The 26,499-nt window shown below is 48.9% G+C and overlaps 1 protein-coding gene across 1 annotated transcript in view; it reads left to right on the top strand.

Moving 5' to 3' along the window:
- The window catches only part of LOC116824329 (uncharacterized), a 159,130-nt gene that overhangs the window by 72,818 nt on the left and 59,813 nt on the right, over positions 1 to 26,499 (top strand). The window contains 1 exon segment of the mRNA XM_075071954.1: positions 21,850 to 23,394. Within this exon segment, the coding sequence (XP_074928055.1) occupies positions 21,850 to 23,394 (1,545 nt within the window).

Below are 26,499 nucleotides of genomic sequence, written 5' to 3'. Positions count from 1 at the left end.
CACCGAAACATCACTTGACAGGGTGGTCAGTGGATCCCTGGCCAATGCATCACCAACGGGCCATCCGTGCCTCAGGCCTTCCGGCGGCCTGAATTGTAGTCAGCCGCCCCCGGGCTACTTCCGACCTCCCCCTCCCCGCGGTACCTGCCCTTTCGCCGGCGTTGTACAGGGGTTCCCAAACCATGGGTTCCTCAGCCGGGCTCCGGCGGCTGGAGGTCCGGTCCAGTACCTCAGTGGTACGGGGTCCAGGCGGTCTGGTCCAGTCCTCAGCGTCCCGGGTTCGGGCGGTCTGGTCCAGTTCCTCGGAGATAGGTAACCGGTGGTGTTCGGGCCGGTCCGCGTCCAGTCCTCGGTAATACGTCACAGCAGAAACAAGAATCCGGTACCGGGGTTCGGGCGGTCCGGTTCCAGTCCTCGGGCGGTAGACAGGAGAGGAAGTTTGGCTAGGCTACCGGGGTCCGGGCTGGTTATGCGGTCCGGTATCCAGTCTCGGAGCCACCTTCCTATACATACTGGGGGGAAAAAAATCTTAAGCTCTAGACTGAGTCACCCCGACTGATCGGGCGTGTTTCTGTGTCACAGATCCTCGGAAATGAATGGTACCGGGGTCCGGGAGGTCCGGCCAAGTTCCTCCCAGCCGAGCGTCAGGGGCTCCGCCCGCCTTTCTTGGCAGTACTTGGCCCCAGTGGGAGGTCAGGCCAGTACCCCGCTCCGGCGCCTGGCGTTAAGTGTTATAGCCGGGCCAGCGGGAGCTCATAGGCACCATGTCTCTGCCTTCCCGGGCAGCCTCTTTCCAACTTGGGGCTGGGGACCGGGCTTTTTATAACTTCTCCTGCCCACCCCCTGAACTCCTTGGGGGCGGAACAGGCAGAGGGGTGGCCTTGAAACTTCCGGTCCCGCCTGTGTGCTTCCTGGGGCGGGAAGTCTGGCCGGGGCCTTCTGCCCGGTGGCCGCAGGGCTTCTTGGCCTATTCCGCTGTCTCTAGGGAACGTGGGGGGAGGGAGCCCCCTCGCTTACGGACCATATAATACCAGTGCTCCCCAACCTTTTTGGCTGGCTGGGGCGCCAGCCAAAGGGACCTCTGTGGCAGTGGAGCACATTGCCGAAATGCCACCGAATTTTGGTCTCGGGCGCACATCCTGCTCGATGACGCCGCTTGCGTTCAAAACAACATCATTCCCTGCCACACCCCCATTCCGGTGGGGGAGCGATGCCTGTCTGACTTGATGTACTTTGGTTGACGGCAAGCGGCATCAGCGAGAGGCATCCCCCACTGAAATGCTTGCCTGAAATTGGCCGCATTCGGCGTGTGACTGTTTCCCGGGGCGCAGGATGCGGGCGCCATTAAGATGCCACCCATGGGCGCCATATTGGCCGCCTACCGCGTGCACTGCGTTTGGGGACACTATATATATCCATTTCAAAATCAAGGCGCACTGTATGGTACCCACATTGGCCACAATATAGCCAACATTTTTATGGCTGACTAAAACAATGCTTTCTTTACTCTCATCCCCTAATGCCCCTACTTACTTGTGCTACATGTATGGACATCTTCAAACAGTTGGAACTCATTGGAAAAAGCTCCTTGAGGGAATCTCTTACCACATATTTCCAACAATTTTTCCATCCCAGAATCTAACTCGGCTTCTTGGTACCAGATCGCTCACAAGCGGCCTCCATTCCTGGACACCTACCCATGTGACTAATAAGTGTATGGCCACATAAACCACCGCCCGTTATACCAGAACCTGCTGATGGCTATACCTACCTACATGGCCTCGAGCTTTCAATCCAGCGACAACCACGAGATCCATTGTCTAAGACACAGTTCTAAGATACAACGCACTTTTGCGTCCTTAGATATCCCTCAGAGTGCTAAGACAGCCGTACGAAAGATGCGTTTCTTATCAAGTGTTTACTTACATAACCACAGTACCCACCTGCTGAAGTTAAAAAACAGGATAGACAGAGGCCAGAAAGGGTACAAGAAGTCAACTTCCTTACAAGCAGGATCCCAACAAAGAAAATACAGAACAGCCCACTAGCCGTCACCTTCAGCCGCCCCAACTAAATACATCAGCGCATCATCAGTGATCTACAACCTATCCTGAAAGATGACCCCTCACTCTCACAGATCTTGGGAGACAGACCTGTCCTCGCTTACAGAAAGCCCCCACAACCTGAAGCAAATACTCACCAGCAACCACACACCACACAATAAAATCACTAACCCAGGAACCTATCCTTGCAACAAAGCCCGATGCCAACTCTGTCCACATAGCTATTCAAGGGACACCATCATAGGACCTAATCATATCAGCCATGCCATCAGGGGCTCGTTCACTTGCACATCTCCCAATGTGATATATGCCATCATGTGCCAGCAATGCCCCTCTGCCATGTACATTGGCCAAACTGGACAGTCTCTACGTAAAAGAATAAATGGGACGCAAATCAGACGTTAAGAATTATAACATTCAAACACCAGTAGGAGAACACTTTCATCTCTCTGGCCGTTCAATAACAGATTTAAAGGTGGCAATTTTGCAACAGAAAAGCTTCAGAAACAGACTCCAACGAGACACTGCTGATCTTGAATTGATATGCAAACTAGATACAATCAGCTTAGGCTTAAATAGAGACTGGGAATGGCTGAGCCATTACACACATTGAATCTATTTCCCCTTGTTAAGTATTCTCACACCTTCTTGTTAAACTATCTTAAATGGGTCATCTTGATTATCACTATAAAAGTTTTTTTTTTCTCCTGTTGAGAATAGCTCATCTTAATTAATTAGCCTCTTAGAGTTGGTTGGGCAACTCCCACCTTTTCATGTTCTCTGTGTGTATACATATATATCTCCTCACTATATGTTCCATTCTGTGCATCCAATGAAGTGGGCTGTAGCCCACAAAAGCTTATGCTCAAATAAATGTGTTAGTCTCTAAGGTGCCACAGGTACTCCTGTTCTTTTTGCGGATACAGACTAACACCATTGCTACTCTGAAACATTCCAATTTAGTGATTGTTTGGAAATTTGAATTGAAATTGAAACATTAATTCACACTTTAAAAGCATATACAGTGTATGATAAAATATATAGCTCTGAAAAAGTATAATAGATTTCAAAAGTATGAACATAGACTAGCTTCCTTATACAGCTGTTGTTTTTTATGACCATGTCAGTGCATTCATTTCGGTGATGTTGGCCAACCTAATAATTTCAAAGGATGATTTGTAAGCAAAGTCTAAATGAGCTCTCCTTGACAGCTAGTGATGAGCTGGGGCTGCGGGGAAAGGCTTCAGGACCAGATTGTATTTACAGTCACACCTAATCTACCAGATATACCAGCAGACAGAGCTGTGCTGCCCAGTAATAGATTTTGCTGGTTGGGTTACAAATCAACTTGAATGTGGGGGGTGGGGTTGGATATAAATTTGTTCTTATGTATGAGTAAAAGGGTCAATAGAACTGTACTTAGCCTGTGCTGATTGACCTCTATCGTATCCCCATTAGTCGCCTTTTCTAAGATGAAATTCCCAGTCATTTAATTTTTCTCCTCCTGTTTCCATAACCTCTAATCATGTTAGTGCCCATATCTACCTTTTCCATTTCCAGGTATGCTCTTTTGATGGGGTGACCAGATTGCATATCAGTATTCAAGGTGTACATATACCAGAATTTAATATAGAGGAAAATATAATCTTTCTGCTTATTACTATCCCTTTTCTTAATGATTCCCAACATTGTTGCTTTTTGGCTGCCCGCTGCACTAATTGAGATGTGTTCAGAGAACTCTCCACACATGACTCCAAGATCTCTTTCTTGGTATGTTAACCAGCTAATTCAGACTCCTTCATTAGTTGCTATGTATAGTTGAGATTGTTTTCTCAATGTGCGCATTACTTTGCATTAATCAACATTGAATTTCATCTACCATTCTTTGTTGCTCGCATTCACCCAGTTTGCGAACATCCCTTTGTAACCTTCAGTCTGCCTGGGACTAACTATCTTGAGAGTTGTAATCATCGTAAAATTTTGTCACCTCACTGTTTACCCATTTTTCCAGATCATTTATGAGTATGTTGAACAGTAATGGTCCCAGTACCGACACCTCTGGGATACCACTATTTATCTCTCTCCACTCTGAAAACAGATAATTTATTCCTACCCTTTGTTTCCCATATTTTAACCATTTACTGATCCATGAGAGGACTTCCTTCTTATCCCATGATGGCTTAATTTTCTAAAGTCAATTTAAATTAAATACATTTTTAAATTTTTTTAATATATTTTTTACAAATCTAGACCCGTTATGTGTAACTTACATTATCCTTATGTTAAATTTGCATTATCCTAACAAAACATTTACTTTATTCATATCTCTTTTATATATCTCATTCGCCCTGACACCCCCCTGTAAATTCAAACACCCCCTAATTTCAATTCCTGGGGAAACTACTGATGCTCAGTCTTTATAGAAACGCTCCTTCTGCCCCTCCCCGGGATGTGGATGTCTCCTTTCTGCCTAGTGACATAGTGAATCCTATGCATGATGCCCCCGTAATACTGAGAGAAGCTGCCCCTGCTCAGAGGACGTGGGTCCCCAAGGGGGCTGGGAGGCGGGCTGCAGGGTAATCCTTTGATCGCTAGGACCCAGGACCTCAGCAGCTGGGCTGTGGCTCTGGGAGTGATCTCTGCTGGCTGCGGTCACTACTGAGTCCTCTGGTAGCAGGAAGTGATTAGTGAATCGCAGTCTGCGGGGATTGATTGTGGGGAGCCCACCCGCCTTCCAAGATCCACAAGCCGTGAGGCCTGGAGACCCCGGAGCCCTGGCTGCAGCCAGGAGAAGGGAATCTCCAGCACTGACAGTCTACCCCTTCTCCCAGGAGCCTCTCCCAGTGCAGAGCCCCCAGCCTGGCCAGGACCCGCCCCCAGTCCCTGCTCCCAGGGCAGGCACCGCTTGGAGGGAAGGTAAGAGAGACCTGCCCTTCCCCCTAGGAAGCGGTTCGGCCCCAGGCTGCTCCCAGCGGAGCTGGCTGCGATTCCTGCCCTGTCCCCAGGGATGCTGCCGCCGGCTCCCACTGTTTGCAGGGCGAGTGAAGCCGGGGGTAGGGGGGAGAGTCCGACTGGGACAGCGACACCTGGGGGGGCAGAGGTGGGTAGGAGCCGGGGTCAGGTTACCACCTGCTGCCCACATGATCTGCTGCTTTGTGTTCCCTGTTCCTGGCTGTGCTGGTGTGAATGGAGGCTGCTCAGTGAGATCTGCTGACACTGCCCTGCCAGTACCGTTTTTGCTCCTTGATACTGCGTGGGCATGACATTTTTCCGATGTTCACAGTAGTTTGCTCTGTTTTCTTCCTTATTGACATGTGGCTCATCTGTGAATGAATCAAGAATTGGCCGAATCCCTTTGAGGGCTTTCCTTTGATCAGATATTGCTTCCTTTTTGGAGATTTCACAAGCTTTCAGAATTTCTATTGCGTCTTTAAATTTCAGATGTGTCTGACATTGATTCTATGACATCATTGTTTCTGACTCAAGCATTTCCATCTTCGTTCAGGTTTTGGTGAAATGAAATTTGCCTTGACTTTGTCCTTTTCTGACAGAGGGAATTGATATCTAGGATCAAGGTATATATAGGAGAGAATGTTATCAACTCCAACAGATTTTTTTTTCTCATTTTTCCATTGAAGCTAGTAAGGATTCATTAAACAGTGACGATAGAAGAGAATTTGGATATTTCCAGTTAGCATTTTAACCAAGCACCATAAAGTCACCCATGGTCATGCATGTTAAAGAATCTTTGTTGTCAAATTATCAGATTTCAGTGGAATTGTGATGCCTTCACCGGGCCTCCATTCTGATTCTGTCAGCTGAAGCTCATGGCTTGAGGTGGTCGTGTCTTGGCAGAAATCCCTGAGCTCCAGGTGTCGCTCAGGCAGGCTCAGTGCTTGCTGCTCACTGCAGTAGCAGGGCTGGGCCAAGGGACCACCAGGAACACATCGAGCTGCAGGCAGACTGGCCTGCCTTCCAGACAGAACTTGGCTCTGAATCTGAGCCTGCCAGAGCCAGCCAGGATGGTTGAAGAGAAAGAACAGCTCTGGGAATGGGGTACGGGGTTGGAGGTGGGTATCAGATGGTGCCCTGGTAGCGGGGACCTGGGAGTGGGGCCTGCAGCTGGCTTCAGTGGGAAAGGGAGTTTGGAGTATGAACCCTGCTGTAAGTTGGGCAACTGGAGGGAGGAGCTGCCCCACAGGTTGGCAATGGTGGGTGGAGGCCTAAGGCAGCATTTCTCAAATGCAGCTACCAGGGGCTTTTCTACCATCCATAGCCTCCTGTGTGGTGACTAGGGGAGGAAGCAGCAGCCTCTCACCCAGGACCTCCAGCAGGGGTTGGGCCCTGTCCCCCTCGGGAGCCAGAAACGCTGGAGAAGCAGGCAGCCACCTTCCTGGGGACAGTGGGGCTCAGGCTTCCAGCTTCACCCCAAGCAGCAGGCTCCAGCCGTGGGGCTTCAGGTTTCAGCCACATGGGGACAGGCTCCATCCCCTGGCCTCAGGCTCACCTCTCCCCCCATCAACTCTGGTACCCACTACCTCCTCCAGCCCTCAGCTTCGGCTGTGTGGCAGGGCTCCGGTCCCTGCTGTGCTGTGGCAGGTGCCAGTCCGGGCTCATAACCCCTGCCTGTCACCTGTGCATCCTGGGATCTGGCTGCGTGGCAGTGAGTTCCATTCCTGGGCCCTGGGATCCAGCGATGAAGCTTTGGGCTCTGGTCCCGGGCTCTCACGCCCCGACATCACCCCGATTCCTGGTGTGTCCTCTGGCCTCGGCTTTCAGTTACACAACAATGGGCTTCAGTCCTGAGCTACAGGGTTTCCGGTGCCAGCCTGGACCTCAGGTTTTGGGTGCTGGCCCTTTACCCACCCCCAACATCACCGCTGGCCCCTGCTGCCTCCCTTGGCCCTTCACATACACCCCCAAAACCTCTGGCCCCCGCTGCCTCTCCCAGCCCCACATCCATCACCCCTGACCCCTGCTGCCTCCCTACCCACCTCCCCATCCAGGGCTTTATTTGTCTCCCAGCTTGCCAGGGCTGAGTAAATCTGCTGAGAAAAGTGATATTTGTATGCTTGTTAATATTGCTTTTCACTGCCTCCCAACTAGTTAGCTAGCGTCCTTCTGTGAAAAATCATACTAACAAACACACAAATATCACTTGTCAGTAGCAGTCTTACTAGCTAGCAAGTCTAAAAAATACCCAACAAGCAAAAGATAAAACAACAAAAGACAATAGCTTGCAAAACACGTTATTTTTGTTTCTATTCTGTTTAGGTGCAGTAAAGAATAGAGCCAACTGTACATTATTTTTATTATCGCAATTGCAAAAAAACTCACCCTACATCAATCAATTACAATGATTTGGATACGTATATGTGCATATTTATTTGTTTTTCCTAAAGTTAATTCAGTATTTTAGGAAAAATTGTCAGAGTGGCCATCAGCAAGAGTTGGGGCCACACTCTGAGGCCACCAAAGATTTGTTATGAGAACCCCTGGGAGAAGGTTAGGGAGTCATTACCTTTGTCTCTGGGCTTGAAGAGTTATTATGAACTTCAGGGCCCAGGGAGCATCCCACCTCTTATCTCCGCAGGGGGGCATCTCAGAGGTGGTTCCTCTATCTCTGGGCCCCCATTCTGCCTCCCATGGTGTGCAGGCAGCTGCCAACCTTCCCCTCTCCCTCCCTGCCCTTGTTGACTGGCCCTCTCCATGCTCATTTTCTTCTCACTGTACGGAGGCAGGCTGTTCTGGGAGCAATCACCCGCTCATTGGCTAATTTGTTGTCTTCTCTTAAGATGAAAATAAGATCATTGTCCATTTTTCCCAACAATATTGAGCTTAAAAAATGCTGAATCTTTATTTTAACTCATTCCCTCTCCTTCCTCCACTTTTTTCAGTTCAGTTCAGATTCAGTTGGTAAAACTAAATTATGGTTCAGGTTCAATTCCAGTTCCAGTACGAAATCCAGATTTGAACTCTTTCTCCAGTTCCAGTGTGAGACGAGATGGGCAAATGAGATCAGCATTGGCCTGACTGTCCCTGGGGGCTGCAGGGGCAGCACATGGCAGCTCTGTCATTAGCTGCCCCCACCAAAGGGCTCTGGTAATTGCTAAGGCGGAGGAGGCTGGTGTCAGTCTCACTTTGTGCTCAGCATACTGCAACCCTACAGCTGGCTGGGCTTCCTGGGGTGGATGCTGCTGCCTCCATTGTGATCTGGGAGCCTGGGCTGAGCAGCTGCTGCTGCCCAGTGGGGTCTGTGCTGGAAGAGACCATCATTAAAACCCCTCTGTGCCCAACCAGGGGGACTTTTTTCAGTGGCTGGAACCAGCCCTGGGCTCTGCCAACACAAAATATATTGGAAGGACAGAACAGGTCTTGCTGGTGTGGGAGTGGCACTATATGTGAAAGAAAACATAGAATCAAATGAAGTAAAAATCTTAAATGAACCAAAGTGTAGCATAGAATCTCTATGGATAGTAATTCTGTGCTCTAATCATAAGAATATAGCAGTAAGGATATATCACCTGACCAGGATGGTGATAGTGACTGTGAAATGCTCAGGGAGATTAGAGAGGCTATTAAAATAAAAAACTCAACAGTAATGGGTGATTTCAACTATCCCCATATTGATTGGGTACATATCATCCCAGGATGGGAAACAGAGATAAAGTTTCTTGACAACTTAAATGACTACTTCTTGGAGCTGCTTGTCCTTGAACCCACAAGAGGAGAGGCAACTCTTGATTTAGTCCTAAGTGGAGCACAAGATCTGGTCCAAGAGGTGAATATAGCTGGACCACTTGGTAACAGTGACCATAATATAATTAAATTTAACATCGTTGTGGTGGGGAAAACACCACAGCAGCCCAACATTGTAGCATTTAATTTCAGAAAGGGGGACTACACACAAGTGAGAAGGTTAGTTAAACAGAAATTAAAAGGTACAACACAAAAAGTGAAATCCCTACAAACTGCATGGAAACTTTTTTTTAGAGCCTCAACTTAAATGTATACCCCAAATTAAAAAACATAGTAAGAGAACCAAAAAAGTGCCACCAGGACTAAACAACAAAGTAAAAGAAGCGGTGAGATGCAAAAAGGCATCCTTTAAAAAGTAGAAGTTAAATCCTAATGAGGACAATAGAAAGGAGCATAAGCTCTGGCAAATAAAGTGTAAAAATATAATTAGGAAGGGCAAAAAAGAATTTGAAGAACAGTTAGCCAAAGACTTGAAAAGTAATAGCAAATTTTTTTTTAAGTACATCAGAAGCAGGAAGCCTGTTAAACAACCAGTGGGGCCCTAGACGATCGAGATGCTATAGGGGCACTCAAGGACGATAAAGCTGGGCATGAACTGGAGAGGGGAGCAAGTTGGGGCTTTCAGGGTTGCTGCGGGCCTCTCCCCCTGTCTCAGAGCTTGCTGCTGCTGGCAGGGAGAGAGGGACCCTTCCCTCAGAGCTCCATGCAGAGGGAGAGAGAGGCCCTTCCCCTAGAGTTCCGTGCAGAGGGAGACAGAGGCCTCTTCCCCTGGAGCTCCATGGTGTCTGCTGGCAGGGAGAGAGAGGGGCTTCCCAGAGCTAGCTGCTGCCAGTGGCAAGAGCGCTGGAGCAGCCTGCCTGCACCCCAAACTCCTCATCCCCAGCCCTGTCCCACTACAGAGCCCACACCCCCAGCCAGAGCCCTCACCCCCCCGCATCCCAACCTTCTCCCCCAGCACTGAGCCCCCTCCTGCACCATGAACCCCTCATTCCCAGCTCCACCCTAGAGCCCTCATCCCCAGACAGAGCCCTCACTCCCACACCCCACCCTCTGCCCTACCCTGGGCCACCTCCCACACTCCTTACCATAGGCTTATTAAGGCTAGTGTCTAGTGTTAGTTATGTAAAGTGGGTTAAGCTGGAATGTTTTGCAATATTATGATTTTATGAAAACTCTCGTCACAAGATATAATTATGTTGCGTCATGGGCATCAACAATTTTCTTCAACTGGGTCACGAGGAAAAAAGTTTGAAAATCATTGCATTAGAGAAGGTTTTGGAACAAACTGATAAACTAAACAGTAATAAGTGACCAGGACCAGATGGTATTCACCCAAGAGCTCTGAAGGAACTCAAATATGGAATTGCAGAACTACTAACTATAATCTGTAACCTATCATTTAAATCAGCTTCTGTACCAAATGACTGGAGGATAGCCAATGTGACACCAATTTTTAAAAAGGGCTCCAGAGGTGATCCCGGCAATAACCCACTTCAGTACCGGGCAAACTGGTTGAAACTATAGTAAGGAACAAAATTGTCAGACATGTAGATGAACATAATTTGTTGAGCAAAAGTCAGTGTGGTTTTTGTAAAAAGGGAAATCTGCCTCCCCAATGTCATAGAATTCTTTGAGGAGGGTCAACAAGCATGCGGACATGGGAGATCCAGTGGATATAGTGTACTTAGATTTTCAGAAAGCCTTTGACAAGATCCATCACCAAAGACTCTTAAGCAAAGTAAACTGTCATGGGATAAGTGGGATGGTCTTCTCATGGATTGGTAACTGGTTAAAAGACAGGAAACAAAGGGAAGGAGTAATTGCTGTCCCCCAGGGGTCAGTACTGGGCCCAGTCCTTTGTAACATATTCATAAATGATCTGGGAAAAGGGGTAAACAGTGAGGTGGCAAAACTGGCAGATGATACAAAACTACTCAACTGCGAAGAGCTACAAAAGAATCTCTCAAACCTGGATGACTGGGCAATAAAATGACAGATGAAATTCAATATTGATAAATGCAAAGTAATGCAGATTGGAAAACATAATCCCAACTGTACATATAAAATTATGGGGTCTAAATTGGCTGTTACCACTCGAGAAAGAGATCTTGGAGTTATTGTGGATAGTTCTCTAAAAAAATCCACTCAACATGCAGTGGCAGTCAAAAAAGCAAACAGAATGTTGGGAATCATTAAGAAAGAGAGAGATAATAAGACAGAAAATATCATATTGCCTCTATATAAATCCATAGTATGCCCACATTTTGAATACTGCCTGCTGTGGTCACCCCATCTTAAAAAAGATATATTGGAATTGGAAAAGGTTCAGAAAAAGGCAACAAAAATGATTAGGAGTATGGAAAGGCTGCCATGTGAGGAGAGATTAATAAGACTGGGACTTTCCATCGTGGAAACAAGACGACTAAGGGGGGATATGATAGAGGTCTATAAAATCATGACTGATGTGAAGAAAGTAAATAAGGAGGTATTATTTACTGCTTCTCATAACACAAAAGCTAGGAGTCAACAAATTAAATTAATAGGCAGTAGGTTTAAAACAAACAAAAGGAAGTATTTTTTCACACAATGCGCAATCAACCTGTGGAACTCCTTGCCAGAGGAAGTTGTGAAGGCCAAGACTATAACAGGGTTCAAAAAAGAATTAGATAAATTTTTGGAGGATAGGTCCATCAGTGGCTGGGAATGGGTGACAGGAGATGGATCACTTGATGGTTACCTGTTCTGCTCATTCCCACTGAGGCACCTGGCATTGGCCACTGTCAGAATACGGGATACTGGGCTAGATGGACCTTTGGTCTGACCCAGTATGGCCGTTCTTATGTTCTTATGACACCGGCTCCTGAGCCGGAGACTCCAGCTGATGAAAGAGATTTAGGGAAAAGTACTGGGGCCAGGCACAAAAGTGACTCCGCACAAACGGCTTCTTCTTGCCCCATCTCTGCTCCCTGGGGTTTTGTGAGTCCCAGAACTGCTACCCCCAACACACCCAGGCCCACATTCCTGTTAGCAGTGGCAGTAGCTGTTGGAGAGGAAATGCCCACAGAAATGGCAGGACAGTAACCAGCTCTTCCATGCAGAAGGGAGACAGGAGAGACTGAAAGGGGCAGCAGGAGCAGTAAGTGGGGAGGGAGGTTCACGGCTCCCAACCCTGCCGAGCTCCATTCCCTACAGTGTCCGGGCAGGGCCGGTGCAAGCACTAGGCCAGGCCTGCACAACTTGTAAAGCGCCAAGGGCCATATTACTTCAAAGAAAACAGCTGACGGCCGAATCTCCCCAGCGCCGCCTACCCTCCACCCAGCGCCGCCAAGCCCCCTGAAACACAACACACACCCCCAGCACCGCCCAGCCCCCCTGAAATACTCCCCCCCCAGCACTGCCCACCCTGCGAAAACAAACCCTCCTTCCACAGCGCTGCCCCATCGAAACAGCGGTATTGAACCTTGGTAATGTTATAGCAGGCCCCTAAGGTAGTATAATTAAGGTAAAAGAAAAATGTCTTTTTGCTAGAAGTAGAATAAGATCTTCCCCTAACTGCCCTGTTGAATGAATGAGGAAGGCATGGAAGGCAGCACCTCCAGACAGCTGCAGCCCTTGGAGAGGAGATGGGCGCCAGACCAGATCAGTAGAACAGATCAGCCACTGACTCCTCACTCGTCTCCTCAGCCCCCCACCCTCCCCAACTCGCCTCCTCAGCCCCCCACCCCCCGGCTCACCTCCTGAGCCCCTGCCACTGTCCACCCACTCACCTCCTCAGCTCCCTACCTCCCCGGTTCGCCTGCTCACCCCCCACCACTGTCTGCCTGCCTCTTCAGCCCCCCTCCCTCACCCGCTGCTTGCCTACTCACCCCTCACAGGCCGCACAGTGAGCCCACCTACTCACCCCCCGTGGGCCGCACAGTGAGCCCATGTGGGCCGCATGCGGCCCCCGCGCCGCATGTTGTGCAGGCCTGCACTAGGCAAACTAGGCAGCCATCCAGGGTGCTGAGATTTGGGGGGGGCACCAAAAAGTGGTGCCTAAAAATAGGACCAGACAGCAATCAAGATGCAGGCTGCAGATCACAGGCTGCAGGGAGGACATAGATAAGAACCATGCTCCCAATAATTGCTCTCCTGCCATTTAGACAGCCAGTGATTATAGGAAAGTCCTTTGATTAGATCGCAGACTATAGGGAGGTGATAAGAATCATGATCCCAATGAATCGCTCTCCGACTCCTGCCACATAGGGCTTGGCTACACTGGAGAGTTGCAGCGCTGATGGTGGCTTTACAGCACTGCAACTCACTCACCGTTCACACTGGCAAGGCACATACAGCGCTGTATCTCCCTGGCTACAGCGTTGGTTGTACTCCACCTCGACCTGGGGAATAACGACTATAGCGCTGCTGATGCAGCGCTGCTCCGCCAGTGTGACCACCAAAAGCGCTGTTGTTACCTCTCAATACCTCTGGAGGCTATCCCACAATGGCTGTTCAGCCACTCTGCTCTTCAGTTCGAACTCTACTGCCCTGGCCTCAGGTGACCAAGTGTCAGACTCGCCCTTTAAATGCCCCGAGAATTTTAAAAATCTCCTTCCTGTTTGCTCAGCCAGGTGTGGAGTGCAATCAGTGAATCTTTCCAGGTGACCATGCCTCCACGTGGCAAACGAGCCCCAGCATGGAGCAATGGCGAGTTGCTGGACCTCATCAGTGTTTGGGGGGAGGAAGCTGTGCAGTCCCAGCTGTGCTCCAGCTGTAGGAATTACGATACCTATGGGCAGATATCAAGGGCCATGATGGAAAGGGTCCATGACCGGGACACGGTGCAGTGCAGGGTTAAAGTGAAGGAGCTGTGGAGTGCTTATTGCAAAGCCCGTGAGGGAAACCGCTGCTCTGGTGCTGCCCCCACGACCTGCCGTTTTTACAAAGAGCTGGACGCAATACTTGGGGGTGACCCACCCCAATCCGAGGACCACGATGGACACTTCAGAGCGGGGGAGGGAGGAGGAGGAGGAGGGGAGGAGGAGAAACCGAGAGTGAGGGTACTGGGGGGGGAGACACCCCAGGAGTCCCAGGAGGCATGCAGCCAGGAGCTCTTCTCAAGCCAGGAGGAAGGTAGCCAGTCGCAGCAGCCTGGTACTTGGTGAAGGACAAGCAGAGGAGGAGCGAGGAGTGTTCCCGGTAAGCAGCTTTTATTTTCAGGATGGAAATGTTTTCGGGAGAGAGGGGGGGTTAGGGCTGCATGCATGCATGCCTAGATGTGGAATAGCCCATTGATGTGGTCTATCACGTCGCGGTAATCGGCCTCGGTAATCTCTTCAAAAGTTTCAGCCAGAGCGTGGGCAATGCGCTTGCGCAAGTTTATTGGGAGAGCCACTGTGGTCCTTGTCCCAGTCAGGCTAACGCGTCCACGCACTGTGCCGCGAGGGGTGGGGACCATTGCTGCACACAGGCAAGCTGCATAGGGGCCAGGGGACCATTGCGGAATCTGCATTGCTGTAGAAGACCCTCCCACTCTTCCCAGGTGACCCGCAGCAGCGAGATATCTTCCAGGATTAACTCCTGTGGGAAAATGTTGGGAGAGTGTTCAGTGTAGGTGCCCCCTGCAGCTGTTTGCTTTCCCCCAATGCACAGAAACCCCAGTACAGCCCTGAAGCAATCAGTTCCCCTTCCCAGGTTACTCACCATTTCGGGGGCTTCCTGTGGGTTATGTTTGCTTTCCCCAATGCACAAGAAACCCCAGTACAGCCCTGAAGCAATCAATCAGTCCCCTTACTCACCATTTGGCTATGGGTTAAATTATGCTTTGATGGTATGTGAAAATTATGCTAAAGTGAAGACTGTAAACTCCTTCACTGTGTGGGAATAACTGTCTGAGATATAAACAATGCTGCCTCTGTTAACTGTTGCCTTTTTGCCTTTCTACAAAGCAACCTTGAGATTCTCGGACTGCCCGTGTTATCAACAGCTGAAAGACTCAAAACCTCCAGAAGAAAGCCGTGCGAAAAAGCAAAAGACGACCTGCTGCAAGCAGTTATGGATCACTCTGCCAGAGAGAATCAAAAAGTGCAGGACTGGAGGAAAGGGAAAGCAGGATCCGCCAGAGAAACGCAGCGGCCAGGAAGAAAAGCACAAAGCAGCTGATAAGCATCCTGGCGCGCGCAAGCGGACTCTATCCAGGCGCTCGTAGCCATGCAGGCAGAGCACTACCATGCCACCGCCCCCCCGCCCCCCTTGTCCCAAAGCTCTTTCCCTTGTGCCCCAATGTCAGCTCAAAACCCCCTTCCCCAGCATCCAGGTTCTTACCACCACCAGCTGCCTCCAACACCTGTACGTTCACCAACCAGCCCTGAGAACTACGACCCTTACCCTCTGCACTCAACCCCCATCACCATGCAGCAGTATAGCATCCTGAAGTGCAGCAGTCATTGCACAGCACTCCAGACAGGACATATTCAAACCTGTGACTGTACAGTTCCCCACCCCACCCCCCTGCCCTTTTAGGTTCCCAAAATGTTGTGTGTCTGTCAATAAAGTTATTTTCTTTTCAATAAATGAATTCTTGGCTTTGAAAACAGTCTTTATTATTGCAGAAAGTCAAAGATACCTTAGCCCAGGAAAGAAACAGGCACTGCAAATCAGCTTAGGAAAAACAGATTCCTACTAACATTGTAACCACTGCACTTCACTCCCGTGCAAGGCACCAAACATTACTGTTGGTTTTCAGCCTCAAATTCCTCCCTCAAGGCATCCCTAATCCTTGAAGCCCTGTGCTGGGCCTCTCTAGTAGCCCTGCTCTCTGGCTGTGCAAATTCAGCCTCCAGGCGTTGAACCTCGGAGGTCCATGCCTGACTGAATGTTTCACCCTTCCCTTCACAAATATTATGGAGGAGCACGCGGATATAATCGCAGGGATGCTGCTTTCCCCCAAGTCCAGCTTCCCATACAGAGATTGCCAGTGCCCCTTTAAACGGCCAAAAGCACGCTCCACAGTCATTTGGCACCGGCTCAGCCTGTAGTTGAACCATTCCTTGCTGCTGTCAAGGCTCCCTGTGTACAGTTTCATGAGCCACGGCATTAACAGGTAAGCAGGGTCTCCAAGGATCACAATGGGCATTTTGACGTCCTCTACTGTGATCTTCCGTTCTGGGAAAAAATTCCCAGCCCGCAGCTTCCTGAACAGGCCACTGTTCCAAAACATGTGTGCATCATACACCTTTGTGGGCCAGCCTGCGTTAATGTCAATGAAACGCCCACAGTGATCCACAAGTGCCTGGAGAACCATGGAGAAATACCCGTTCCGATTAACATACTCAGATGGTAGGTGGGGTGGTCCCAGAATAGGAATATGTGTCCCATCTATCGCCCCTCCACAGTTAGGGAAACCCATTTGGGCCCATTCACAATGTCCTGCATGTTCCCCAAAGTCACGGTTCTTCTTAGCAGGATGCGATTAATAGCCCTGCAAACTTGCATCAACATGATTCCAATGGTCCACTTTCCCACTCCAAACTGGTTCCCGACCGATCGATAGCTGTCTGGAGTTGCCAGCTTCCAGATTGCAATAGCCACCCGATTCTCCACTGGCAGGGCAGCTCTCAATCTCATGTCATCTCATGCGGCAGCAGGGTGGGGGCAAACTTCTCACACAGTCTCATGAAAGTGGCTTTTCTCATCCGAAAGTTCTGCAGCCACTGCTCATCATCCCAGACTTCCATGACGATGTGATCCCACCACTCAATGCTTGTTTCCCGAGCCCAAAAGCGGCGTTCCATGGTGCTGAGCATGTCCGTGAATGCCACAAGCAATTTCGTGTCATACACGTTACACGACTCACTATCATCATCGGACTCCTCACTGTCACTTTGGATCTTAAGGAATAGCTCAATTGCCAAACATGATGTGCTGGCGAGACTCGTCAGCATATTCCTCAGCAGTTCAGGCTCCATTTCCCACAGAAATCACGCTGCACAGAAACTGTTGAAAGAGGCAAGATGGTGCCAAATGTGGACGGAAAAACAGGGCTTGCTGGGATGTGAAGCGATGCATCACAGGGCGTTGGGACAGGAAGCAGAATGACCCACACCCTATGCCCGCTTCCCACAACCCACGGCACCAGAATGGGAAGAGGTGCTCTGTGGGATAGCTGCCCATAATGCACCACTCCCAACACTGCTGCAAATGCTGCAAATGTGGCCACACTGCAGCGCTGGTAGCTGTCAGTGTGGCCAGACTGCAGCGCTTTCCCTACACAGCTGTACGAAGACAGCTGTAACTCCTAGCGCTGCACACCTGCAAGTGTAACCAAACCCATAGAAAGCCAGCAAAGTCCTTTGATTGTGAATCGATAATTGTACAGATTGCTGTGTTGGTAGGTACATTATTACAGTACTAGCTTCTCTGTCTTGTAGATTGCACAGCAGCAGCCAGAAGGAGAGTGGAGCCCCATTGGGGCTGAGCTGTGCTGTCAGTGTGGTGTAAGTGGGGCCAGCTTGCACATGGTATGCTCCTTGGAGAGCGGTTTTGCAGGGCAGAGGCTCTGCTCCCTGGGGAGAGAAGGGAGGGAGGCTGCAGCTAGCAGCTCTGCAGGCTCTCTTGCGTGGAGGTGCAGCTAAGCCGCTTTAACCCACCTTCCTGCGCCCCAGCTTTCTACCCTCCTGACCCTGCTTTGTTGTGACAGCTGCGCACTCTCTGCCTTCACAGTCCTGCCTGCCCCACGACCCCCTGCCAGAGTGAGAGCCCAGCATTCAACTCCCCAGCCTGGGCGCAGGACGAACTCGTGAAGGCAAAGCAGGCCACACGCTCCCATTGCCCTGTTGCAAGTGCACTTGGTCCACTGCTGCTGCATACCAGGAACTGGAGAGGAGAGAGCCCATTTCACCTTGCGGCTCTTTGAATCCTACCCTGCCCGTGCCCCCCTCCACACCCAAACCCGGTCTGCTTCCCTTCCCTTCCCCAGCCAAACCCAATCCTCCCAGTGACCAAACTCTGTCTGCAGACTGCTCCCTTTGCACTCCCCAGCCAAACCCGAACCCCCACTAACCGAACCCGGTCTGCTTCCCTTCCACTCCCCAGACAAACCCAATCCCCCACTGACCTGAATCCAGTCTGCTTCCTTCTCCTCCCAGCCTAACTCGAACCATCACTGACTGAATCCGGTCTGCTTCCCTTCCCCTCCCCTGCCAAACCCGAACCCCCACTGATCGAACCCAGTCTGCTTCCCTTCCCCTCCCCAGCCAAACCCAATCCTCCCAGTCACCAAACCCGGTCTGCAGGCTGCTCCCTTTGCACTCCCCAGCCAAACCCGAACCCCCACTAACCGAACCCGGTCTGCTTCCCTTCCCCACCTAACCCAATGCCCCACTGACTCAACCCGGTCTGCTTCCCTTCTGCTCCCCAGACAAACCCAATCCCCCACTGACCCGAACCCAGTCTGCTTCCTTCTCCTCCCAGCCAAACTCAAACTGTCACTGAATGAATCCAGTGTGCTTCTCTTCCTATCCGCAGCCAAACCTGAACCCCCACTGACTGAACCCGGTCTGCTTACCTTCCCCACGGAAAAATAAATTCTAAATTATAACCTATGACAGTGCATTGTGTGTAATGTATGTGATTTATTTTAAGATCCAGGCTATGTTTTACAAAGTGAAAACAATATCAATATCAGAGCTGTCAGGTTATTCATTTATTTTCATTAAATATGTAGACTAAATAATTAATAATTTTTCAAGCTGAACATGTATTAATTCTAATGAACAATGCCACATTATGCATTATTCATTTTTGAAAGTTTTTAATAAGTGATGCTGGGGGGGTGGCGCAAGGTGGAATTTCGCCTATGGCACAAAATATCCATGCACCCGCCCTGGTCCCGGGGCAGATTGACTTTCCTGGGACAAGGTGAGGAACAGAGACAGGAAAAGCTGGTTCCAGCCTCTGCCTAGTCTCCGCATTGCTGGGGGAATGTGCTGCTCTGGGGACAGTGTCGGGGGATCCCCCAAAATGGCTCCTTTGATTCTGCTCTTTTCTAGCTTTTGACTCAGAGACTCTGATCCTGGGAGGGTTTAAAAATGCCTCATTTGTTTAGTCCCAGTGGGAGGGGTCAGGTCTGCATTGCAATAACATAACTGAGGGTTTTCCCAGCATGGCAGAGTCTAGAGCAGGGGTTCTCAAACTGGGGGTCAGGTCACGAGATTATTACATGGGGGGTTGCGAGCTGTCAGCCTCCACCCCAAACTCTGCTTGCCACCAGCATTTATAATAGTGTTAAATATATAAAAAAGTGTTTTTAATGTATAAGGGGGGGGGTCACACTCAGAGGTTTGCTATGTGAAAGGGGTCACCAGTAAAAAAAGTCTGAGAACCCCTGGTCTCAAGTGTTTATCTGCAGGGAAAGAGCCTTGGGGGAATCGGGGTGTGAAACAGACTAACGCTAATACAGAAACCTCCACAATTGTCCTTCTCACCCTGACAGCCTGCAAAGAAACGACCACATTTTGCTCCAGATCATCCCATTGTCCTAGGGGCCGGGGAAGGGAAATGGCTGTGGTGGATCCAGCTCAGGTAGCAGATGTTTGGGGGGAGCTGCTGGGGAGGGTTGTTGTGGACGGGGAGGGGCAGGAAACAGTGTGAGGCAGGGAGGGGACAGGGTATAATAAACTTAGTGGGACATGCTCAGTCTAGGACTGGGAAAACAGACCTGAGTGCTGGAGGCTGAACCCACTAGGCAAAGACTGTGATGAAATACACAGTTCCTGGGATTCCTGTCCCTGTCCCCTATGCAGATCTCTGCTTCCCACATCAGCCTGTGCCTCGTAGGTATGTGGTAAATGAGAAGACTAAGGGGGGATATGATAAAGGTATATAAAATCATGAGTGCTGTGGAGAAAGTGAATACGGAAAGATTATTTACTTGTTCCCATAATATAAGAACTCGGGGCCACCAAATGAAATTAGTGGGCAACAAGTTTAAAATGAATAAAAGGAAGTTCTTCTTCACACAGCGCACAGTCAACCTGTGGAACTCCTTGCCCGAGGAGGTTGTGAAGGCTAGGACTGTAACAGGGTTTAAAAGAGAGCTAGATAAATGCATGGAGGTTAAGTCCATTAATGGCTATTAGCCAGGATGGGTAAGGAATGGTGTCCCTAGCCTCTGTTTGTCAGAGGGTGGAGTTGGATGGCAGGAGAGAGATCACTTGATCATTACCTGTTAGGTTCACTCCCTCTCGGACACCTGGTGTTGATCACTGTCGGTAGACAGGACACTGGGCAGGATAGACCTTTGGTCTGACCCAATGTGGCCTTTCTTATGTTCTTACCCTGCCCGCCTCTGTCTGCTGGGAGGGACAAGGAGCTCTCAGCTTCTGTCTGTTCCCTGGAGACTCCTGGCTACTCTGAGCAGGGTAGGGGTGGGATTCTGCTCCTCTGGCCTTTCCAGAGCTGCCCTATTTTTGTGCCTCTTCTGGAGCAGCGGGTGCTGAGAAGGGAACATTTGTTGTTTCAGATGCCGGTGACCTTTGAGGATGTGGCTGTATATTTCAGTGAGAGACAGGGGGCTCTGCTGGACCCTGGTCAGAGAGCCCTCTACAAAGACGTCATGCAGGAGAATTATGGCATGGTGACCTCGCTGAGTAAGGACTCCTGTCCCCTCAGCTATTTGAAGCCAGGGGGTCTGCATTTCTGAATCTGGTCAGGTTCTTCCTTGGTCAGTAATATTAGAGGGGGATGTGTCTCATAGTCCAGAGCTCCAGTGTGAGAGAGCCATTCACCTCCATACCTCCTCCAGTGGAATAGAGGAGTCATGAACCTGATGGACATGCTAATTCAACCCCGTCCCTCCAGCTTTCACAGGGCAGGAGCAATGTCTTAACCTATCCACATTAATTCTCACTCACACACAGGATCTCTGTGCACCTCCCTTCATGCAACTAGCTCTATGTGTGGGGAAGGCTCTGGTCTCTGTGGGTTCAGACATAGGAAGAGGTTTAACACCAGATCTGTGTGTGCCTCAGCAAGTCCCTCAGAGCCCACAGATCCTGAAACCTCTTAATGAGGGTCTCACAACTCTCCCTCCCCGAGACATCTACCTCTCCCACGGGGGCTCAGTGACCATGTTCCCATCTGTTCAGATTCCACAACCCCCAGCAAATCATGGAGTCAGTTTAGTCTCATTATGTGCCCTTTGTGACAAATACTCCATCAAGCCTCAGTGCACTCTGATCATGCCTGATTTCACCCCCTGAGCAGGACTTCCCATTCCCAAACCTGACCTGATCGCCCGGCTGGAAGCAGGGGAAGAGCTGTGGGTCCCGGATTGCCAGGCCTCCAAGGAAAGCAACATCCAAAGAAGCACTCGCACAGGTGAGGAATCAGCGGTACTGACACAGGAGGTATATGGCAAATGAAGGAAAAAGCTGAAAATCCCCAAAATATGGTGTGAGCGCCCTCAGTTCTGCCTCATCTCCCCTAGGGAGACTGTTGTCAGCAGGTGTTATATATAATCATGGCAGATATCGCTCATGACTTCCCACCCACCCTGTTAGCTGTCAGGAGTTTTCTCCCTGATGTCACTTCCCTGTGAGTGTTTGGATGGGATGTGGTGGCAGAATCCAATTTCTCCGTCTCCCCAAAAGTTATTGTTTTGTGTTTTCCCTGTTTGCTTTCTGTCCTTTCTGCCAGTCCAGGCAATGACTCCTGCCTGGATTCTCTCTCTCCCCCAGCAGATGACGAGACAATGCGTGAGAACGAGGAGGAGAATCCACAGCAGGAAGCTCTTAAGAAAGTAGAACTTCAGGGGAGGTTTCTGAGAAGAGATGAAGGGAATTTTTCCCAGTGCTTAGAACAGAAAAAAACCTGGAGTAATTGGCACAGGTCAGAGAGGAACCTGGGAAACCACCAAAGGAAGAAAGTGGATGAATCCATTGAATATGGGGGAGGAGGCAAGAATCCCAAGGAAACCGCAGCCCAACAGACAAATCCCAAGGAAAAGAAACAGTATAAATGCTTGGAATGTGGGAAAAGCTTCAGTCAGCGCTCAGTCCTTACTAACCATGGAAGAATCCATACCGGAGAGAGACCCTATAAGTGCTTAGATTGTGGGAAAAGTTTTAATTGGAGCTCAAATCTTACTACCCATCGGAGACTGCACACAGGAGAGAGACCTTATAACTGCCTTGAGTGTGGAAAAAGCTTCAGTCATCTTTCAGGCCTTAATAACCACAGGAAAATCCACATGGGAGAGGGACCATATAAATGCTTTGAGTGTGGGAAAAGTTTCAGTGTACCATCAGCCCTTAATATACATCAGAGAACCCACATGGGAAAGAAACCCTATAAATGCTTGGATTGTGGGAAAAGCTTCAACTGGAGCTCAAATCTTACTACCCATCGGAGACTGCACATGGGAGAGAGACCTTATAACTGCCTTGAGTGTGGGGAAAGCTTCAGTCAGCGCTCAGGCCTTACTAGTCATAGCAGAATCCATACAGGAGAGGGACCATATAAATGCCTGGAGTGTGGGAAAAGTTTCAGCGCACCATCAGCCCTCATTACACATCAGAGAACCCACACAGGAGAGAAACCCTATAAATGCTTGGACTGTGGGAAAAGCTTCAGTCAACGCACACACCTTATTAGCCATAGGAGAATCCACACAGGAGAGGGCCCTTATAAATGTCTTGAGTGTGGGAAAAGTTTCACTGTACCATCAACCCTTATTACACATCAGAGGACCCACACGGGAGAGAAACCTTATAAATGCTTGGACTGTGGGAAATGCTTCAGTCAGCGCTCAGTTCTTAATACCCATAGGAGAATACACATGGGAGAGGGACCATATAAATGCACTCAGTGTAGGAAAACTTTCAATGTACGATCAGCCCTTATTATACATCAGAGAACCCACACAGGGGAGAAACCCTATAAGTGCTCAGATTGTGGGAAAAGCTTCAGTCAGCGCACAGGCCTTATTAGCCATGGGAGAATCCACACAGGAGAGGGACCATATAAATGTTTAGATTGTGGGAAAAGCTTCAGTCGGCGCTCAATCCTTATTAACCATGGGAGAATGCACACAGGACAGGGACCACATAAATGCCTTGAGTGTGGGAAAAGTTTCAGTGCACCATCAGCCCTTACTGTACATCAGAGAACTCACACAGGAGAAAAACCTTATAAATGCTTGGACTGTGGGAAAAGCTTCAGTCAGCGCTCAGTCCTTATTAATCATGGAAGAATCCACACAGGAGAGAGACCCTATAAATGCTTGGACTGTGGGAAAAGCTTCAGTCGGAGCTCAAATCTTGTTACCCATCAGAAACTGCACGTGGGAGAGAGACTTTATAAATGCTTGGAGTATGGCAAAAGCTTCAACCGGAGCTCAAATCTTGTTGCCCATCGGGGACTGCACACGGGAGAGAGACCCTATAAATGTTTGGACTGTGGGAAAAGCTTCAGTCAGCGCTCAGGCCTTATTAACCATAGGAGAATCCACACTGGAGAGAGATCCTATAAATGCTTGGACTGTGGCAGAAGCTTCATTCGAAGGTCAACTCTTACTACTCATCGAAGACTGCATGTGGGAGAGAGACCGTAAAAATACCTTGAGTGTGGGCAAAGCTTCAGTCAGAGCTCAAAACTCAGTTCTCATCAGAGATCCCACACAGTAGAGAAATCCTGTAAGTGCCCCACAGTGGGAAAAGTTTCAGTTAGAGGTCAAACTAGGGCTGTCAATTAATCACAGTTAACTCACACAGTTAACTCAAAACAAATTAATTTGATTTAAAAAAAATCATGATTAATTGCAGTTTTAATCACACTGTTAAACTATAATAGAATATCAATTTAAATTTATTATGAATATTTTTGGATATTTTTTCTACATTTTCAAATAGATTTCATTTACAACAGAGAATACAAAGTATATAGTGCTCACTTAATGCTATTTTTTTATTACCAATATTTGTACAGGAAAAAAGATAAACAAAAGAAATAGTATTTTTCAGTTGACCTAATACAAGTACTGTAGTGGAATCTCTATCGTGAAAGTGTAACTTAGAAATGTACATTTTTTTTTGTTCACTCAGTTCTACTTCTTGTTCAGCCAATCCCTAAGACAATCATGCTTCCATAGTGATGATGCTCATTAAAAAAACCAGTCACAAATTTAATTAATGAATTAAGTCCTTGTGGGAGAATTTTATGTCTCCTGCTCCATGGTTTTGCATGCATTTTACCATATATTTCATGTTATGGCTGTCTCGGATTATGACCCAGCATATGTTGTTCGATTTAAGAACACTTATATTGCAGATTTGACAAAACGTGAAGAAGATACCAATGTGAGATTTCTAAAGATAGCTACAGCACTTGACCCAAGGTTTAAGAATCTGAAGTGCCTTTCAAAATCTCAGAGGGATGAGGTATGGAACTTGCTGTCAAAAGTCATAAAAGAGCAGCACTCTGATTGGGAAATGACAGAACCCGAACCACCAAAAAAGAAAATCAACCTTCTGTTGGTGGCATCTGACTCAGATTATGAAAATGAATGTGCGTGAGTCTGCACTTCTTTGGATCCTTATCAAGCAGAAGCCGTCATCAGCATGGAAGCATGTCCTCTGGAATACTGGTCAATGCATGAAAGGGCATACGAATGTTTAGCATATCTGGCATGTAAATAATTTGCTACGCCGGCTACAAAGTGCCATGCGAATGCCTGTTCTCACTTTCAGGTGACATTGTAAATAAGAAGTGGGCACTAGGTTGAGATGGCAGAATTTGATTTCCTATCTAGGATTTTGTCTCTTAGAATCACTGGGGACATTAGGGTTTGGTTTCCCTTTTTCTTTTTCCCTCCTTTCATTTGCCTCTTCTCTAGCTTCTTTTTCACCTGCTTCCTTCCCTCCACCAAGCAGGTGGGGGTGGGGGGTGGCAGAGGTTGCTCTTATTGTGGGAGGCCCTCACAAAGAGGTGGGGCTGGAATAGTGCCCTGAGAGTGATCCCCTCCAGTGGTGACCTGGGCTGTCTTTTGGGACATCAGGTGACACTCCTCAGCCTCCCACCTCTCAGAGTCTCAATGCTGATTGGCTGAGCAGAGGGCTATTGACAGGGAGGAGAAAGAGGTTCTTTTGTTCTCTTTTAAAACCAGGCAAATAAGTCCCAACCAATCATCTATTTGATTAATCTTGCTGCTTCTCATTAATTGTCTCTGAGCAGTTCATCTTCTAAAATACGTGCTGAATAATTACTATGAACAATTGTTGGTCTGTAGCTCATTTGAGAGCACTTTATTCTGATCAGTCAATGTATGAAATTCAAGATGTGATGGTTAATTTGAAAGTCAGGACTCCTGGGTCCTATTCCCAACTCTGCCACTGACTGGCTGTGTGACCTAAGACAGGTCACTTCACCTTTCTCAGCCTGAGTTTCTCTCTCTGTGAAGTAAGGGTAACAATCCTCTCCTACCGACCTCACCATGGGTGGAGAATGGGGAGCTGTGAGGATCCATTTCAGAATGTCACTAGTAGCAGCAGTGCATAATATGAGGTGTCCTATCATGTTGAGTCATAACAGATTGACATAAAATACAACCTGAAATAGGCTTTTCTTTGTATTTTATTATTTTGAAATTGTTAAGAGCAGCAACTGCTTAGCACAGACTGAAACATCATATCAAATTTTCTAGATCAAAGTGTCTCCTCAGTGTGTGCGATGAGACAATGTAACACTTTGTGACAAACAGGCAACTGTTTAGTTTTAATGGGATTTTCTGACAGAAAGCTGTTTCAATGAGAATTTCCACTCCTCCTAGCTCCTAGGCTCTATCTCTGCAGCCGAGGGGTTTGGTGTCTGTTGGTTAGAGCAACCCTATTGACACCAGCAGAAGTCACACAGCTGCCCCCGTGAAGCAAGGGGAACTGGGGGATGGAGGAGGTGAGAGCTGCTGCCACTTGGGTCCTTGATGCTCCACCTCCCAGGGAATCCAGGAGAGTGGGAGGTCCTCTCTGCTGTGGTCTCCTGAAGCTATTGGCAGCCGAAGATGTCCCTTGGGGAGGGAGTATGGGGCCCACTCTGCCCTAGATCCCTTATGTGGAAAGGTGGGACATTAACCCTGCTCTCCCCGTCATGCCTCTGTCCTTCACCCAAGGGCAGCAGGAGTTACCCTGTCATGTTCTTTCCATGCTGCACAGACCCCTTGGGACTCATGCAGGGGCAAGGTTGATGCATGGAGCCACAGATAACCTGCTTTCAAGGTTATCCCAAAGCAGCGCCAGGGCAGAGAAAAGGTACAAACATTTCCCTGCTGGGCTGGAACAGATTTTCCTGCCTATTCACAGCGTCCCGACCCCGGCAGGAGATCTTGTCCCACACAATCCACAACCCCAAATGCGGATCTTTATTCAGCATGATCTGGGACCTCTAATGGGGGTGTTTATCATATACCATCTGGGGTCTCCTCCCCCAGTTCCTGACCCTGTCTGTGCAGGAGTCATGGATGATTTTGAGAATGAGGGGGTCCACAATATCTCCCAGGGAGTCTTGAGTCCTGGCACTGGTGTAGATGGGGCAGGGCAGTCCCTGGCTAACAAGCTGTCTCCCCTGCAACCCTTCTCCTTGTGGGTTCAGGATGAAGTCCAGTAGCTCAGGTTCCTTCATGCCAACCTGCCCTGTCCACGTGCCTCAC

Source organism: Chelonoidis abingdonii, chromosome 13 (assembly GCF_003597395.2).
Source record: "Chelonoidis abingdonii isolate Lonesome George chromosome 13, CheloAbing_2.0, whole genome shotgun sequence".
In the NCBI taxonomy this organism is placed as follows: Eukaryota; Metazoa; Chordata; order Testudines; family Testudinidae; genus Chelonoidis; species Chelonoidis abingdonii.
Note: the sequence above shows the minus strand (reverse complement) of the source record. Positions and strands in the feature narration are given on the sequence as shown.